The 16,073-nt window shown below is 44.7% G+C and overlaps 1 protein-coding gene across 8 annotated transcripts in view; it reads left to right on the top strand.

Moving 5' to 3' along the window:
* Nucleotides 1–16,073, top strand: part of ULK1 (unc-51 like autophagy activating kinase 1) — an 83,683-nt gene that overhangs the window by 19,948 nt on the left and 47,662 nt on the right. For 7 of the 8 annotated variants that reach the window (XM_080404576.1, XM_080404580.1, XM_080404578.1 and 4 more), the window contains exons 7-9: nucleotides 5,514–5,687; nucleotides 7,460–7,533; nucleotides 10,220–10,321. In XM_080404576.1, the coding sequence (XP_080260702.1) occupies nucleotides 5,514–5,687; nucleotides 7,460–7,533; nucleotides 10,220–10,321 (350 nt within the window). The remainder of the gene's footprint in view (nucleotides 1–5,513; nucleotides 5,688–7,459; nucleotides 7,534–10,219; nucleotides 10,322–16,073) is intronic. The other variant, XM_080404582.1, reaches the window with a different exon arrangement.

Consider the following 16,073-nt stretch of genomic DNA (forward strand, 5'->3'; position numbering starts at 1 on the left):
TGTGTTCTGTTTGTTTAAAATGTGGGTGAGAGGGAAGTGATGGGAATTTTTTTAAAAAAAAATCCAGATTTAGTGTGCTTTGTCTTGGATAAGTGACTGTTTTGCAATTCTTGGATATCTCTGTGCTTTAAAAGGAGCATCTTTTGTGGTGTGATGCTGTTATGAATACCAAGTGAAAATGGTTTTGCATTGGGTACCACCTTTTTCTCCTTGAATACAAATGAAATTTTTTTAATAATTAAATGCTTTTAAAAAATTGCAAACTTCAGTTTTACCAATGTGTGGGCTTTGAAGGCTAAAGTTTTTTAGCTTCCGTGCACATGAAGTCAGCCTTGCTGTGAAAGCACTGGGCTGTGCACGCTTGTTGGCAAAGCTGTGTATGTAAACAAGAACACAGCTTCTGGCCAAATGATTTATAGAAATATGGGTTTATAGAAAATCTTCCTGTCCATACTACTGCTCGTATGTGTACATTGTAGTCTTCTCCCTTCCACCACTCATCAGAGAAAAAAGTGAAGCACAGTGTGCAATTAGCTAGGCTATTAATAGAGCTCACTTCCTTGTTTACCAAATGAGACTACTCAGGAAATCGGTGGCTAGTTTGAGAAAGTGATGATAAATCGTATTTTCTGAATAAAACTTAGTTTTACCCCAGCTGGATTTGTTTGAGCATTGCCTGTGGTAAGATTTGAATCTTCTTTGCCTGAGCTAATTTTAAAAAGTTACCTTTAGCTCTGTTTTTACTAGTAAAATATTTTACCTTGACAACTGTAAATAAGCACCAATTTCCCAGTCACAACAGCTGCTCGTTTTATTTTAACTCTTAATGTCTGTGTGCCACTTGCCAGTAAAGAAAAGCCAGCAGGTACAGATTTCCAGAAGTAAGGGACTGCAGCAGGAGAGTTAGGTATTCCCATCACTGCAGCAGAGATCTCAGTTTTCCAGATCCTAGAGTCTGGGTATGAGTGTCAGCTTTTACATCACATGGCTTTCTCTGTTCCATCACATGCTCCTTTGGGGTATCTCCTCTCCCAGCTTCTGCAGGTACTCAGAGTGCTTTTGGTGATAATGACTTTTTTCCTGACATCTCATCTTGGAAAGTTCAGATTTCTTCCAGGGTATTTCACTGGTGCGCGGGAGGCTCATCTCTATTGAGCGGGTTTGTGCTGCTTCAGTTATTTTAATAATTGTGTGATGGTATTTAGTTGCAACATCTACTTTCCCACTGACTCCTCAGACGTTTTTGCTGGTAGTTCCTGTAACACTTATGCAAGCTGTACATGCAAATCCCTAGTTTCTCATTGAATGAGATGCTTGTAAGCTTCCCAGTCCATTCTGCCTTCTAATTACAGGCATTAGGCAATACGGTAATTCGGTGTTGAATCCAAAGGCACTCTAATTCTCCTTGTCTTCGTAACTGGAGGATGTGCGTACATGCACGTTTCAATACAATATGTGTTTTGGCTGAGTGATGCTGTTGGTCAGCCCCTCTGATACAACCCAAGGTGGTGTGTGTTCTACTGAAGCGCAACTTCTGCATCCTTCTTCTTCAATCGTACGATGCAGTTTCCCTTCTGATAGATCTCTGGGTGTTGCTTTCATTTCAAGCCCACCATAGGTTATGTTTTGAGCTGAGAGTGGCAGATTGCCACTGTGCATGGTACAGCTGTGGGAAGCGTTACAGAAGTGACCATCTCAGTACGGGAATGACTGGAATTCTGTGGCCTTGGGTACTAAGGAGGTCAGAGCGGGCTGATCTGAAACTTCTTCAGCTCTGTGACTTGTCCATAACAGCCTGTGTCAATGCCAGTTCATAAGTGCCTGTTTGTGACCTTCCTTCTAGCTGCTTCTCGGAGAGTACATCTCTGTGAAGAAAACCTTGTACCAGAGCAGGGTGTTTCTTGGTTTGACCGCAACACGTGCGAGGAGCTGTTATCTTCTAGCTAATGCCAAGTAGTGTGGGGGACCCTTTTGCAAACAAGAGGTGGGAGGCACTGCTGTGTAACTCCTTGCCCTCTACAGCTGGTAATTTAAGAAATACCAATGATAAGGCTAGACCTCTCTGGAATAGGTTTTCTGACTTGTACAGAAGACTTCACGGGAGTCTCACTGGCTGTGCTCTGTGCAGGTGGAGCTGCAGTAATTGTAAGATGGGCCCCAAATAAATCAGCTTGGTCTGTCAGACTTCAGTTTGATTTGGATTGGGCCCATGTTAGAGACACTTGTGGCACCTGTGGGTAAGAGGAGAAGTTCTTTTTCCTAAATAACTTTTCCAAAATGGTGCTGTCATGTAACATCAGTGGGTGTACTCCGATGTGTCTACCCTTGGATCAGCTAACAAGGGCTGTTTATGCTGCAAGTTACCTGGCAGCCCCTTGGCAGATTGAACATCTCAGCCAGGCTGATCAGGGCACTTTTTTAGGTGGTTTCATCCTTTTCCTACTCCTCAAGAGCTACAAGGCGCATGGGCCCCACGCTGACCCACAGTAAATATTTGCTCTGATCTAGTGACCTGTGTGGCAGCCTGTTCCCAAGGCAGTAAGCTGAGTGCCTCATCACTGAAGTGGAGCTCATGAAAATAAACAGAGGGATATTATTACTTCTCAGTAATGGTAAAGCAAGGCTTGTGAAACAGTGTTCTCTGCAAGAACGTATTGCTCACCACGGACATCCACAAGGATGCTCAGAGTTCAGTGCGGGCTTGGTGCTTTGCCAGCAGTTTTCTGGTGAAGATGAGAGTATCTTCTTTCTACAGGGACAGAAGTACAAGTTCCCTGTTTGGGATGTAGCAAAGAGAGTTGTTTTGTTCTCCATGCTTTTTTTCTTTTTGGTGCCACATTAATTGAATAGATCTTCTGTATCTTCTCCCTCCTTCTGCCAGTGGTAGCTGGTCTAGGAGACCTTTTGTGGACCAATATCCTGAAGTTGCTGAAACTGCTACTTGTATTTATGTTTCTCTCCTTCAGTTGGAGATTGCTGCTGTGATGCAGTAGACTGATGGGCTGAGTATGAGACATAAAGACTTTTGGTTTTGTGTGTTACAGCCAGTTTGTTAATGGAGGGAGGTAAAGGGTATGTGCCTACACTCCCCAAGTAACTGACTGTCCCTTCTCTGTTAGAGGGCAACGTCTCGGTGTCACAGTCATGCCTTGCTGCACTACCTGGATTTGTAAGGTTTAATGCTGCCAGAGGATCCAACAGACCTGTCTAATTCTGGTGTGCTGCAACGTGGAAGCTGCGCTGTGCCACAGCAGTTGCACTGGCAGGGAGTCTGTCTGCAGGCTTAAGACACCTGCTTAGATTCTCTGTGTCAGGAAAACAGTGCTTTTGTGGGGCTGAGGGCTTTGTACAGACTTCTGTGAAGTGGAAAAGCTTAAATTCTGCAGAAATCAGTAGCTTAGCGGCCCTATTTTCTTTGACTGGAATGGATTTTTCTGATCTTGGTAGAAGTGTTGTTTTCAGAATAAAGAGTTAGAATCCACGTTAGGGAGGCTTAGCTGGTTTGCTGAGGGATGGTGGCTAGTGCTGTGTTAGACTTATAGGCACCACGTTATATAAGGGAGAGGGTAACGCCTTAAAGAAGTGGCATGCTGTTGGGACTGCAGGTCAGAACAAGGCTCTCGGCACCACAGTCTTTGCTAGAGGCAGAGTGTATTTAGCCAGGAGTTTGTAATTGCCTGCTAGCTTAATAATGTTAAGAGCTACCAAGTTTCAAGTCTTGCTTCGTGTTTGGGGGATTATGAGACAGCCTGTCCTTTCCTGGGCCTGAGCTGAACTGAGCAAAAAACTTTGGCATTTGTGCTGGTTTTGTTTAAAGATGGTGTTTTCACCATTCCTGAATAATTTCCTTGAATAGGAATCACAGAACTATTGCAGAGACCTTTTGCTGGAGAGAAGATTGAGCACAGCTAAGATACTGGACCTTTAATAGACAGAAAATGGTACAGGACTGAGTATGCGCATATATTTCAGCAGGGGGTCAGGGAAGCCTTGTTAAAGATGTGGCAGTGTTTTTCTCAGAAGGTGCGAGTGGGTTTGGAAGGCTTGCATCTAAGCTGCCTCTTCATGTACTTCAAATCCCTTCACAGAATCTCCCCTTGTTGCAGAGGAGTCTCTGATTCCAGCTGAGTGCCAGTTCATGAGGAGGAAAGCCCAGTGAGGGGAGGGAAGTGCTGTGTACATGTGCCCTGGTCTCACGTGTATGAGTTGAGGACCAGCTGATAGCTGTGGTGACACTTTAGCTCTGCTTCTGCTTCCTCCTAGAGCAGTGAGGTTTGGGAGAAGTGGGAGCTTATTTTCTAAGTGCTGTTTAACTGATCTGTGTTCCTTGCTATTTTGAATGTGTGTGTTTTAAAAGTTAGATACTTAATTTCCTGTGTTGTGTTAAAGCTGTGTGCAGCCTCATCTGTGTTTTTGTAAGGATTCCTCCCTTCTAGCTGGCTAGGTAGAGTAGCATTTTGAAGCTCCTGCCAGCTTGTTTTTATGTCTTACCAGAGAATAGCTGGAAAAACACTGATGAAGTCCCAAGTAATTTACAGGGACCTTTTACAAAAAGAAAAATTATTTTATTCAAATGGAACAGTGCTTTAAGCCTGACTGGCTCAGTGGCTGACAAGGACTGGTAGCACTGGTGATCCTGGGGTTTGTTCAGCAGACTGCCCCCAGCTTTGGCAAGAGTTTTGTATGTATAGCTCTTAAAATGATGAGAGCTAATGTCACATCACTGATTAGGAGAGCCAGTTGGATGTTATTTTAATCCCTTCAATGTTTATTTTTACACCACAGTTCTTGGGAAGCCCATATCTCAGGAGGATGCAGTTCAGGGTTTCCCTATATCCATGTTCTGATTACTGATATATTATTTTTTGAAAGCACTTGCTTATGAAAGCATTCTGAAACATTCTTGCTGCATCTGTGGGTGCAGGATGGAGGGTACCAAATGGCAGTTTGCAGGGCCATTTGGGAGGGATATGTTGTTAGGTATGGGACCACAGTTCACCCTAACACTGGATCTGGGGTTGGAGTTGCAGTTGGGTCTGGTGGGTGGTGATGCACATGGGTTGGGCCCAGGCTTGGGCTCGTACCCTGAAGGTGCAGATCCCTGCTGGCCACGTACCCCAGCTGCCTGAATTTGACCTACCAACCCTTTCCAGGCTCAGCACTGGGTCTGGCTGGCAGTGCTTGCTGGGGCGAGCCCTAAGCCTCCCCAGGTGTCATGATCAGACCCAGGTGATAACCCAGATTCAGCCTCTGCTGCTGGCTGAGCTTGCCAGGAGCAACTCTGGGCTGAAAGCAGCCCTGACTGCAGGATAAGCTGGGAATGCAAATGCACTCCCTTGTTGCCTGTAGGGATCGTTCAGAAATAGTGTGTGGAGAAAAAATACCATATGTGGAAATAAAAAAGACAAATGATGGCTGATTGTTGTGGAGAATCTGCCCTCTGGGCTCTTCAAAGAACTGGCATTGTATTTTTTCATCTGTGGTTTGTTGTGGGTTTTTTTCCCCCTTCCTAGCTATGCGGACACTTAGTGAAGACACCATCAGGCTCTTTCTCCAGCAGATAGCAGGTGCCATGAAAATGCTGCACAGCAAAGGCATCATCCATCGGGACCTGAAACCACAGAATATTCTCCTTTCCTATGCTGGAGGCAGGAAATCAAATCCCAACAACATTCGCATAAAGATCGGTAAGAGCCCAATACAAGTGTTGCTCTGACGGCTCTCAGGAGAGTTTGGTGATGGTGGCAAGCCTCAGTTTTTCTTTGGGGGACTGTCAAGGAGGAGGAGAGGTTTACTGCACTTCTTAAAATGCCCTAATGTTTTTGATCATCCCCGCTTAGTTCCTCTGCTAGACGTAACCTTCCATTGGCTCTAAGCAATAGGAGCAAGAGCTTTCTGCTCTGCCAGGGCACAGACTAACACAAAAGAACTGAGCAGGCCTTGCTCTGCTTCCAGCTGAACAGTGGCTCCCTTGGTAAATGCAAATACCAGCCTGCCCTAATTGGCATTTAATCTCCAGGCTTGCCAGGAATGAGCAGGCATTGTGACTTTTGTCTTCAGCTTTTAATAGCATTGAGGTAAATATTGGTGTCTTCAAGGCTGCTCTCCTGGCTGGCCTTGGTGAGCCCAGTGGGAGTCAGGCAGGCCTAAAAGCAAGTTTTCAGCAGCCTGAATTAGAGGCAGGCTGCTCAGCTGCATCTTGAAGAAATTCACTTTTTGCACATTAGGCAAGTGGCAGTGATGGACCAGTAGTTGGGACAGATACTCCAGAAATCAGTTGCAGAGCACACCTATCCCCTGTAGTCCCTCAGAAATGTGTGCTGGATGTTACTGCCCTCAACATGTGGACTTTTGATTATGTTACAGTTCACAAGCTGAAGCTGACACCAATTAGATAAAACTGTGCTGTGGAGCAAGCATTAAAGCTTTCATTCAGCTGAGAAATTAGGTCTAGTGGAAAAGTTTGAAATGTTGCTGCCCATTTTGGCTGAAGTAGTTTGGTTTGGGGTTGGGTTTTTTTTGGTTGGTTGGTTGGTTTTGTGGGTTTTTTTAAGTGCAGAGTTGTCTGGAAGGTGGAAGTGACTGGGAGCCACATATGCAAGCAGGAGGGCTGTGGGCACGGGTGTGATGTGCCCTGCAACCTCTCCCTTCCACTTCCCTGAGAAGTACCTGGTCCAGGGAATAGCTAGTCATACCAATTAGTTAGTGACAGATGACAGTGTAAACAGCTGTGTCAGTCTCCTAGCTTGAAATATCTGGTAACCTTGAGAGAACCTTCAAGTATCATATGATCAGATGCTGAGTAACCTGTGGAGGTAATTCGTCTTGGTATTCCTTGGCCCTGGCTTTTCTAGCCACCAGATGAACTGTGGCTCAGCTTTCTGCCTTGTGCTGGGGTTAGCACTCTTGGAGCTCTTCTAAAGTAATAGAGCAAGACTGTTCAGTAGGGCTGGTCTAGAAATATGGGTGGTGGCAAGTAGTGGTTTCTACTGGATGTCTGCTACATAGCAACTTTTCCAACAGAGGGGAACTTTCAGTTCCCTAAATTAACAATGGAGATGGCAGTAGATGAGCTAGCTAGTATGAGGTGGCACACTCTAACTGAAGTCAAGAAATCTTTACCAACTTCCAGCAGCTGGCATTTCAAATTGCAGGCAAATGGGTATGGCAAGAAGTGACTGTTGATCTCTGAAAAAAGGATGGGAGTCCATTCTTCTGAATGGGTGGGGGGTTTTATGGCTTGGTCTACCCTTTGTAGTGTCTGTAGTGTGCATTAGTAACTAGTACAAGGATGTTGCTGCTTGAGAAGAGAGCCATTGAAGTCTGGTTAAGGTGGGGTACTTCACATGCTGTGAAGTTCCATAGGAAGTGAAAGGGAAGTTGGGGCAATCAGCTGGAGAAGGTACAGGCTCTCTAGAACTGGTATCTGACCCCGACCTACCCCTGTTTTTCTTTGTAGCTGACTTTGGGTTTGCTCGGTATCTGCAGAATAATATGATGGCAGCAACATTGTGTGGCTCACCAATGTACATGGTAAGTGTGTGTTTTGCCTGCAGGTTTTTCTGTATAGTTCTTGCTTTACTTCCCGCTCCCCCCCCTAGGCTTTGTTTTTCACTAGTTTTTCCCTCAAAGGTGAAATTTTTTTTACTTGTCAGAAACCACCTATTATACAGGGAGACTTCATAAAGTTCTAGCTGCTGGTAGTGTGTGGCAACAGGTGCCTGTGTTGTCATCTAACTTTCAGGTGAGCTGTGGATAAATGAAACTGAGCAAAATGGAGTATTGATTGCTGCCTGCTCCCAGAAACAGCATCTTTCCAGACGGAACTAGAGCCTCTCCACTGAAGGCACTGAGAAATTGAATCTATTTCCTCTGCTGTGAGCAAAATGACAAAAGAGAGTGAAGGCTGGGGTGATACTTCACACATCTGGCTGTATTTGAGATGTTGCTTCCTTGGAGAGGAGCCTCTGTAAATCACTGCTTCAGCAAGCCCTTGTGAGCCAGAGTGGTTCCACAAGCCTGTTGTCACCTCAGGCTTTGCAGTTGTTTTTTGCTAATGCAACAGCATCAGGAGCAAGGTCCCTGTTGAACAGCATTTTTGTAAAATCCGTTCAGATCTATGGACCTATGCAGGCAGAAGTTTTGCCATTCTGGCTAACTTGTGTTCTTTGCAGTACAACTTGGCAGATGTGTGTAAATGGAGCTCACCTGCTCATTTTTTGTGCATTCCTACACCCCCACCCCCCCCCCAATTCTTTCATCAAACCAGCTGTTTCCAGGATGACTTCTTAGCTTGTGAAACAGATGTGTTTAAAACCCCCAAACTGATCCCTTTCATCCCCTTGGCACTTTCCATTCTGGGACCAGTATGTGAGGAGGAGATCTCTTGCTTGCGCTTATGGCAGCAGTCAAGATCTCTGTGTCGCATCAAGTTGGTGAAATTAAAAATGACAAAACCAGGCCAGAAATAAAAATGTCGAAGCCAGCCATGTAATAGTTTCTGGGGACGTGGGTGTCTGAGCTCAAAGTAGAAAGATGATGTGGATCAATTTAGGTTGAAATTTTTACAAGTGCCCTGGAGCAGTAGGAATCTGATTTTGAACACTAACTCACTCTGAATTTTTTTTGCCTGTAGTCTTTGGGCAGAGCCAGGCTGGACTGTGTGGCTCTGCACAGGGGTGGCGTGTTCAGTAGTCTGTTCCACAGTACTAACTCAAGCAAAACAGACTTTCTTGCTCTCCCTTTTTTGAAGCATGATGTTTATTTGAACTCTGCTATATGTGAAGATGATGTAATTTTTTTTCTCCTGTGAGAGTTTCCTGAATTGTCTATTTTTAGTGTTACTTTTTTTTTTTTTCAGAGTCTCTTGTGAAAGTAAATGAAAACATCCAGCTTGCTTTTTTTTTTTAAAGGGCTGGAGGAAACTAGTGATGACCTTTTTCTGTTTTGTGTTGTTTTTTATTTTAAACAGCTCTGGACATTACAAGGGATCTCAATGTTTTATATTGTTCTCTGTTTACTGATGGATTTGAAGGAAGATGGGGAGGGAGGGTTCAATTGGGATTTAGAGGATGTTTGAAGTCTGTTGCTACTGCTGTTCTGCACCTTCTGCAGTAGCCCTGGGACATCTGCTAGCAGGGCAGGCCCTTGTTCCCTGTTTTAGCTCGTAGCCCTTTGCTGCTCTTCTTTTAAAAAAGAAAGGTATCTTACCCACACCAGAATGAGCTGAAACCAGGGCAGAGCTTTCTGTCTGAACCCCGACATGATGTGAGACTTGAAACCTCCTTGTGCAGGTCTTGTCCTTGGTTTTGCTTGGTTCATGCCTGCTTCCTGTAGGGGCAGACCAAGCTCCTGTCCACGGCATGTTTGCTGCCATATTTTTCCTGTTACATGTGGCCTTTAATTCTAACAGAGCTAGAAAATTGATCTTGTTCCATGCTGGCAGCACTGCAATGAAATCTGTTGTTATAGACACGTGGGATTAACAAGGCTGCCCTTCTGTCCCTCTTCTGCTGCCGCCTCTAAGGCACACTGCCTGCTGAACCACAGGGCTTTGTGGGCTTGCACCAGCTCCAGCTTCTGGAACAAGCCTGGGAGGGAGCAACTGAGGGCATGGTATGAGATTAGAAACCGGAGTCTGAGGCACAGCAGGGCTCAAGCTGTTGGGCTGAAACACACAGATCTGCCTTTGAACCCAGACTGTGACCTTGGCAGCAGGCTCTGGAGCATAATTAATATGCTGCCATCTCGGGCTAAATGAGGAAAGTGCATAAGTGATGCAGGTCAGGATGGAGGCTGAAGCTTACCCGTGCAGTGTGAGCCTTTGCTTTTCTTGATCATTTACCTGTTACTTGCTTTGGTTTAGAAGATCTATCTGTGCGATTTCAGTGAGGCTTCACTGAAGCACAGGTGGATTCAGCAGGAAATGATACGCTGGAAAGGGAAAGTGCTGAGTTTGCCCAAACCAGCCTGACAGTACAGGGTATTTCTTGTCTACCTGTCTGGAAGTGCCTGCTTTCCCCACTTAGTTAGGGAATTGGCCCTTTCAAGGTAGTCTTACAGTCTTCTCAGGAGCAAATCTTTCATGGTTATTGAGGAATCCAGCTCAAGAATTTTTAAAGCATAATAGTGACTTCTGTTTCTTTCTTGCAGCTGTTTAAGAAAAAAAAACCAACACCTACATCTTTTGTAAAGCAGATTTCTGTTCTCTCCCCAAAAGGCACCAGAAGTCATTATGTCTCAACACTATGATGCCAAAGCTGACCTCTGGAGTATAGGAACCATCATTTATCAGTGTCTAACAGGAAAAGCTCCTTTTCAGGTAAGTTGCTTAGATCTAGTGTTTCTGACTCTCTTGCTTTTTTTCTTTTAAACTGTTTACTCTAAGGCTTCTGTAATCTGTAATATTAACTCCCATAGATCCACTGTCGTGGAGCTCTGGCTGTCCACCTTGATGATGTAGAGCTTAATATGTTGTAATCTGCATGTGTTACAGCCCAGAGGAGAGTCATATTCTAGTATCTCAGTGGAATGTATTTCCTGATAATAAATCTTTAGGAAGGACCATCTATTTTGAAAACTATCATGAATCAATTAAATTGGTGGTGTTTTTCCAGGCCCACACTTTAAAAAATCAGTTTCTGTTTACAACTGTACTCTGTGTATAATTTATAATTATAGTTCTGTTGGGTATGGAAGGACAATAATGAAGATTGTAATTGCAAGCTAGTGTTTGGGATGATTTGGTGGTAACTGGTGTATTGCAGCTAAATGGATGTTGTTTTTGGAATAGTTAAGTAGGATCTTGTCAGAGGGATCTTATCTGTCATCTCACAGCAATCCCTTCCAGCCTGAAATGTTTACATTCATCAAGTCTGAACCCTTCCAAATATAACACAGTCCAGTAAAACTCCACCCTGTAATTTATGCCATAACTTTTGGATGAGCTAGAGCATATCTTTTGTGAAAGGCATTCTCTGATTTTAATTTTTCAAACGATGGAGAATTCATCACAGCCTTATGCAAGTTTCTTCAGGTCTGCTTCACGTGTTTTTAAGCATATATAGCTGGAGTTCATCTAGACTCAGTGCATTTTTCTTGTTCCCAATCATAAGCATGCCACGCTGTGTATTACTTCTCCAATGCTGAATGAGATCTGCAGACTCCCCCTTGCAACCATTGTTTTAAAGTACTGTACTTGTCAGGTTTTTTTCCTTGCTGTCTCACTGCGTAGCAGAGAGATGCTTGAGTTGCTGGTACTTCTTAGCTTCTCTAATGTTTGGGCTCTGTAGAGCTCATCTCTAATCCGTGGAAAAAGACCAAACTTCACATTCGCATGCCAGTGTCAGCTAATGCCAACTCTTCAGCTTCTTAGATCAGTTAGGACAAATGTGAACTGTGGCCCTCTTTTCTGATGTCCTGACGTGTCTTTATCCCGACGCCCTAACAAAAAAAACCCCAAACCTAAAACTAAAACTGAACAAAACCCCCAACCCAAACAAAGCAAAAAAGACAGCTGGAGGAGGAAAATATGCTCATAGAATAAGGCAAATTTCATGTAGAGCCAGACTTTATGAGCTTCAGTTCCACAGCTCTTTAGAATTTCGCACAAGACCCTGAATGCTTATGCAGTTACATCATCAGGAAGGATAAAGTGAATTCTGAATCTGTTGCAAGAAAGAGTGGGCAAATACGGAAGTAAACTAATGGTATGCTTTGGTTTTGTCTAGAGCCAAGAACACTTTTCTCCTTCAGGGTAATTTTTCCCTGCTGCACTAAGAATCTTCCATTCCAGTGCTTTATATTCTGTCTGCCAGCCTGCTCTGTATTTAGAGCAAGACTTCATTTCCGTTGCATGGGTTTTTTTAATAAACAGCCCTACAAAGTACACTGGAACTCCTGAATGGCTCCCATTTACCGGCTGCATCCACTTGTTGGTGTTGGTATTTTTGTTTGAGAGGAGAAAATGACTGTTAGGATAAAATAAAATAGTATTTGTGCATTAAGAAAAAGGCGTGAGGGTGAAGAAATGAAGCTTTGAGTCTGCATGCATAGGAGAGCCCTGTGCTCTGTAACTTGGTACCTTTTCGTCTCTAAAGTCACCTTGATACTGCGCGCATTCAAATGATGTAGCTATCATTTAATGAGGTGACTTTATCATAGGTGTTCTTTGCTTAGTAGCTCACACACAGCCATGGGGCATCTGATTTCTTTGAAAAGAATTTGGTGGCTTTCATCATTGGTCATTGAAGCATGTCACAAAAATGTTCTTCTGAAAACATTTGTTCTTATAAGGAAGACCTTTCACAGGTAATAAAACTGAATGTTCATCAGCTTTGTTCAGCTCTTCAGCCAAGGGTTTGAAAGGGTAGGTGGGCAGCCAGCAGTCAGCTCTGTGCCTGGATGTGACATCCAGCTCACCCAGGGGCGAGGGCGGCCCTGTGTGCCCGTGTCCCTCTGGCACAGGCATGGCCATACCCTGCCCTGCAGTGGGCAGCGAAGGGACGTTCTGGCCCCTGGCCAGCAGGTCCTGATCCTTGCTTTGTGCTTGCCTGACTGGGTAACTTCTCTCTTTCCCATATACATCCAACATCTGTTGGGCTGAGGACGTGGGTCTTTTGTTTCTCTATTTTAGTTTATCCCCACACCTTTCCTCTTCTGGGGTTTGTATTTTGAAGCAAAATTCCAGGCCCCATTTGTTACTACAGTAGCAGCTGTGGATTTGTTTGATCAGGGAGAGAGAAGGGCTCAGGCCAGATGGTTCTCAGTGCACCATCTATTTGGTTTGACCACATGTGTCACAAATTGCCTTTTAGCTGCGAGTTTCGGGTGAAAGAAGCTTGTCCAGGGCAGGTGTTGGGAAGCTGGTTAAAGGTTAACCGGCTTTATTTCTTTGTTGGCATGACTGTGTTCTAAGAATTTGCTGATGGTCACTGAGCAGTGGAGAAGCTTTTGTTTACAGGGTTTGTAGGAGGAGAGAGGGGTAGTGGACAGAGGTGATGGGGAGATCATGAATAGGAATGAGTGGGTTTGGGAGGGATATCTACAAATGGGTGGGGAGATAACAGCCTGATTCCACAAGGCACCACCAGCGGACCCAGTTGTACAGGGCAGCCAGGAACCGGATTTCTGATGTTAACCTCTTCAGGCGACATCCTCACTGTGCCTTCCCTCCCAGGCTGGCAAGGACACCCCCTCATCTCTATTTAACTGAGATTCCTATGGGAAGCTGGGGCACAGGTGTGAAAAATACTTCGTTTGGGCACTCTAGCTGTTGGCTGCGTGAGCTGATAAGGCACCTTCACAAGGTTGCAAACCAAAAGGACTCCAGTGTTACCTGCAGTGAGGAGGAATGAGCTGCTTAAAAATTGAATTGGGCTTCGGGGGCTGGGTTAGATGGAGAAAAGATCAAATGTGTGGAAAGGCTGAGGAAGTTGTCAATCCAGAAAGTGCTTGTCGGTTGACAGAGATTTCTAGCTGTCTCAGAGTTTATTTTATCTGTAGCTGGGTCACCCAGGGCAACTTCCCAGAGCCATTCCTGTCCCTTCCCTGCCTCACCGCATGCAGAAGCTGTGGATGCTCAGATGTGAACAGTTGGTAGGGTGGCTGGTGAAGCCGTCTTAAGGAGCTTTTTGTATTAAACATGCCCATAAACATAATAGTGAGACTGCCATAGGGATGAGATTAATAGGATTCGTAATCCCTATAAACAGATTTGCTGAGCACTGTATTAATGTAGAATTGTTAATTTGCCTTGCCTAATGAGTGGTCTACACCTGCATCTCTGCATTTCTGTCACTGAGGACAGGACTTGAACAGCGTGTATCTTCGTCTTGCTGACCAGTACTGAGAAGTACCTTACAAGTGTAGTGGTTTTCTCTTGTCCTTACCTGAGCAGAAAAAATTGTGACCCACTGCCCCCCATCAGGTGATGTGGGCTCCACAGCCAAATGACATCCAGAAGCAAAACCGGAAGCAGAGAAGAAAGATTTACACAAGGTCTAAAATATCTTTTAAAAAAAATCTAGTCCTTGTCGGATGCTGTAGAGTTTAATTAAATGACCTCGATCTCTTTTCTTTTTTTTTTTCCTTCTTTTTTCTTTTTTTTTTCTGAGGGGTGGGGAGAATCACACAGATGTTCCTGTTGGTTTCTGCTGTGTGACCCCTTTAAAAAATGTGCAGCTCTCAGTAAGCAGGTGCACTGCCAAGCACATGCAGTTTGTGTCAGAGCTGTCTCTGGCAGGGGCATGGGTCCACTTGGGCATCAGATCTTCTGTGGAATATAAATTTTACTGCCTGGTCTGGCAGCTCTGAAAGAGTTAACCTGCCTGTATGTGTTCTCATCCCAACTAGCTGCTAGGTGAAAAATTAATTTCTAAGCCTGGTGTACCAAGCCCACTGCTTTATTTCTGGGTTAATTCTGCCTGCATAAGTACTAGGATTATGTATCACTTACAACAACTGTTATGTTGTGAAATGGGCTTTGAGGAAGACTAGGGCAGGGAGGATTTTATACCCAGAATTTGAACTCCTGGATTATTTTCCAGGCAGGCTGCCCTTCTGTTCCCAAAGCTGTTCCTCTGGACTGCCCTGTGCCAGTGGGGACAGATATTCTTGGCAGCAGCAAGTTATTCTGGTGAGACAGGTCAGTGATTGATCTGTTGCTGTAGTCAGCAGGCCATTGGCTTCTGGACTAGTGTTTGTGGGTCTGATCCTGCTCTGTTGGGAATGGAGAGAAAAACATTCATGGGCAGCTAAAGAAAAGGGTTTAGGGTTGAGGTTTTTTGGTTATTTCTGGTCCTTTTGCTTTTAAGTTCCCCTGAATGCTGGCTACTTAGTTGTGGCAATCCTAAAATATCAGCCATTAAGACTGCAGAAGCAGAAGGTATTTTACAGCAGGTTATCAAGCTTTTCCCTAAAACTATTGAGCTAGAAACATGAGTACTATTTTCTTACATACTTGAATCCCCTCTCTGCACCTCCAAATCCCCAGAAATCCTGAAGGAAAGACTTCAGAGAACAGAGCAGGTACCATACGCCTTCTATGAAGTGTTGACTAGACAGTTCTGTTCACAGGGGCTGTGGATGTCTCTGGTGCTCTTCTGACCGAATGCCAGGCTTTTGCATCCAGCCTTTGCCCAGCACAACAAATCCAGAGCTGAGCGCTTTTGGAAGAACTACCCTGCGTGCTTTTCGCATGCAGTTCACTTGCAGGCAGCCAGCACCAAGTGGGATTTGGCAGGGTTACGCTGAATGTCTTTGTTGGCTCGACATATTTTGACTGCTGCTCGGGACAAGGTAGCAGAGTGGCAGGATTCAATTTGTCCAATTGTCTTTGTATATAGAAAGAACAGAAAAAACCAGAGACAGTTACACTAACACAACTGCTCCATAGTAACATGAGAGGGGGAATAAGGACATAAATTGGCTTGCTGGTGTGTCTCCTGTTCTTGGGAAAAAGAGCTGTCCATTCTGCATCTCTGTTTCTGACAGATGGATGCTGTCCTACAGGTAGCAGCTGGCTCTGTGTACCTTGAATGGTCCCGCTGTTAGGTGCCCAAAATGTGCTTTTTCTGGTGTCTTTCTTCAGTAGGGTGTATCTGCCTGGAAGGCAGATTCCAAAGTCCTTAGCTTCCTAGAAGAAGGAATTAAAATGGCATTTTTAGCGTCTTACGAACATTTCTGCATTTTTTTTTTCATGCTTCTCAGAGAAGCACTACTTATTAAAGGAGAGGCGAGCAAAGTGGCTGAAGGTACCAGTGCTTTATGAAATGGATGCTAACAGCAGGAAAGCAGTGGGCGTGTTACTGCAAGCCTGGGAGCCTGCTGCTAGGAGCAGAACTGTGTGACTCAGTTGATTAATACATGAGGTGCAGTTGGCTTTACTGCATTAATGGTGATCCACAGTTGTCTGTGGGCCCTCACTAACATGACTCTACTGCCCAGCAGACAGCTACCTGTATCAGAGACCCACCTTGGATTGTGGGCTCCTGGGAACAGCCCTGGTGAGGAAGTGTGGTCTGGGAGGGCAGCAACCTGACTCCCTGGAAGTGTTTCTTACAGAACAAGTGGGA

Source organism: Falco punctatus, assembly GCF_963210335.1.
Source record: "Falco punctatus genome assembly, chromosome: 1".
Taxonomy (NCBI): Eukaryota; Metazoa; Chordata; class Aves; order Falconiformes; family Falconidae; genus Falco; species Falco punctatus.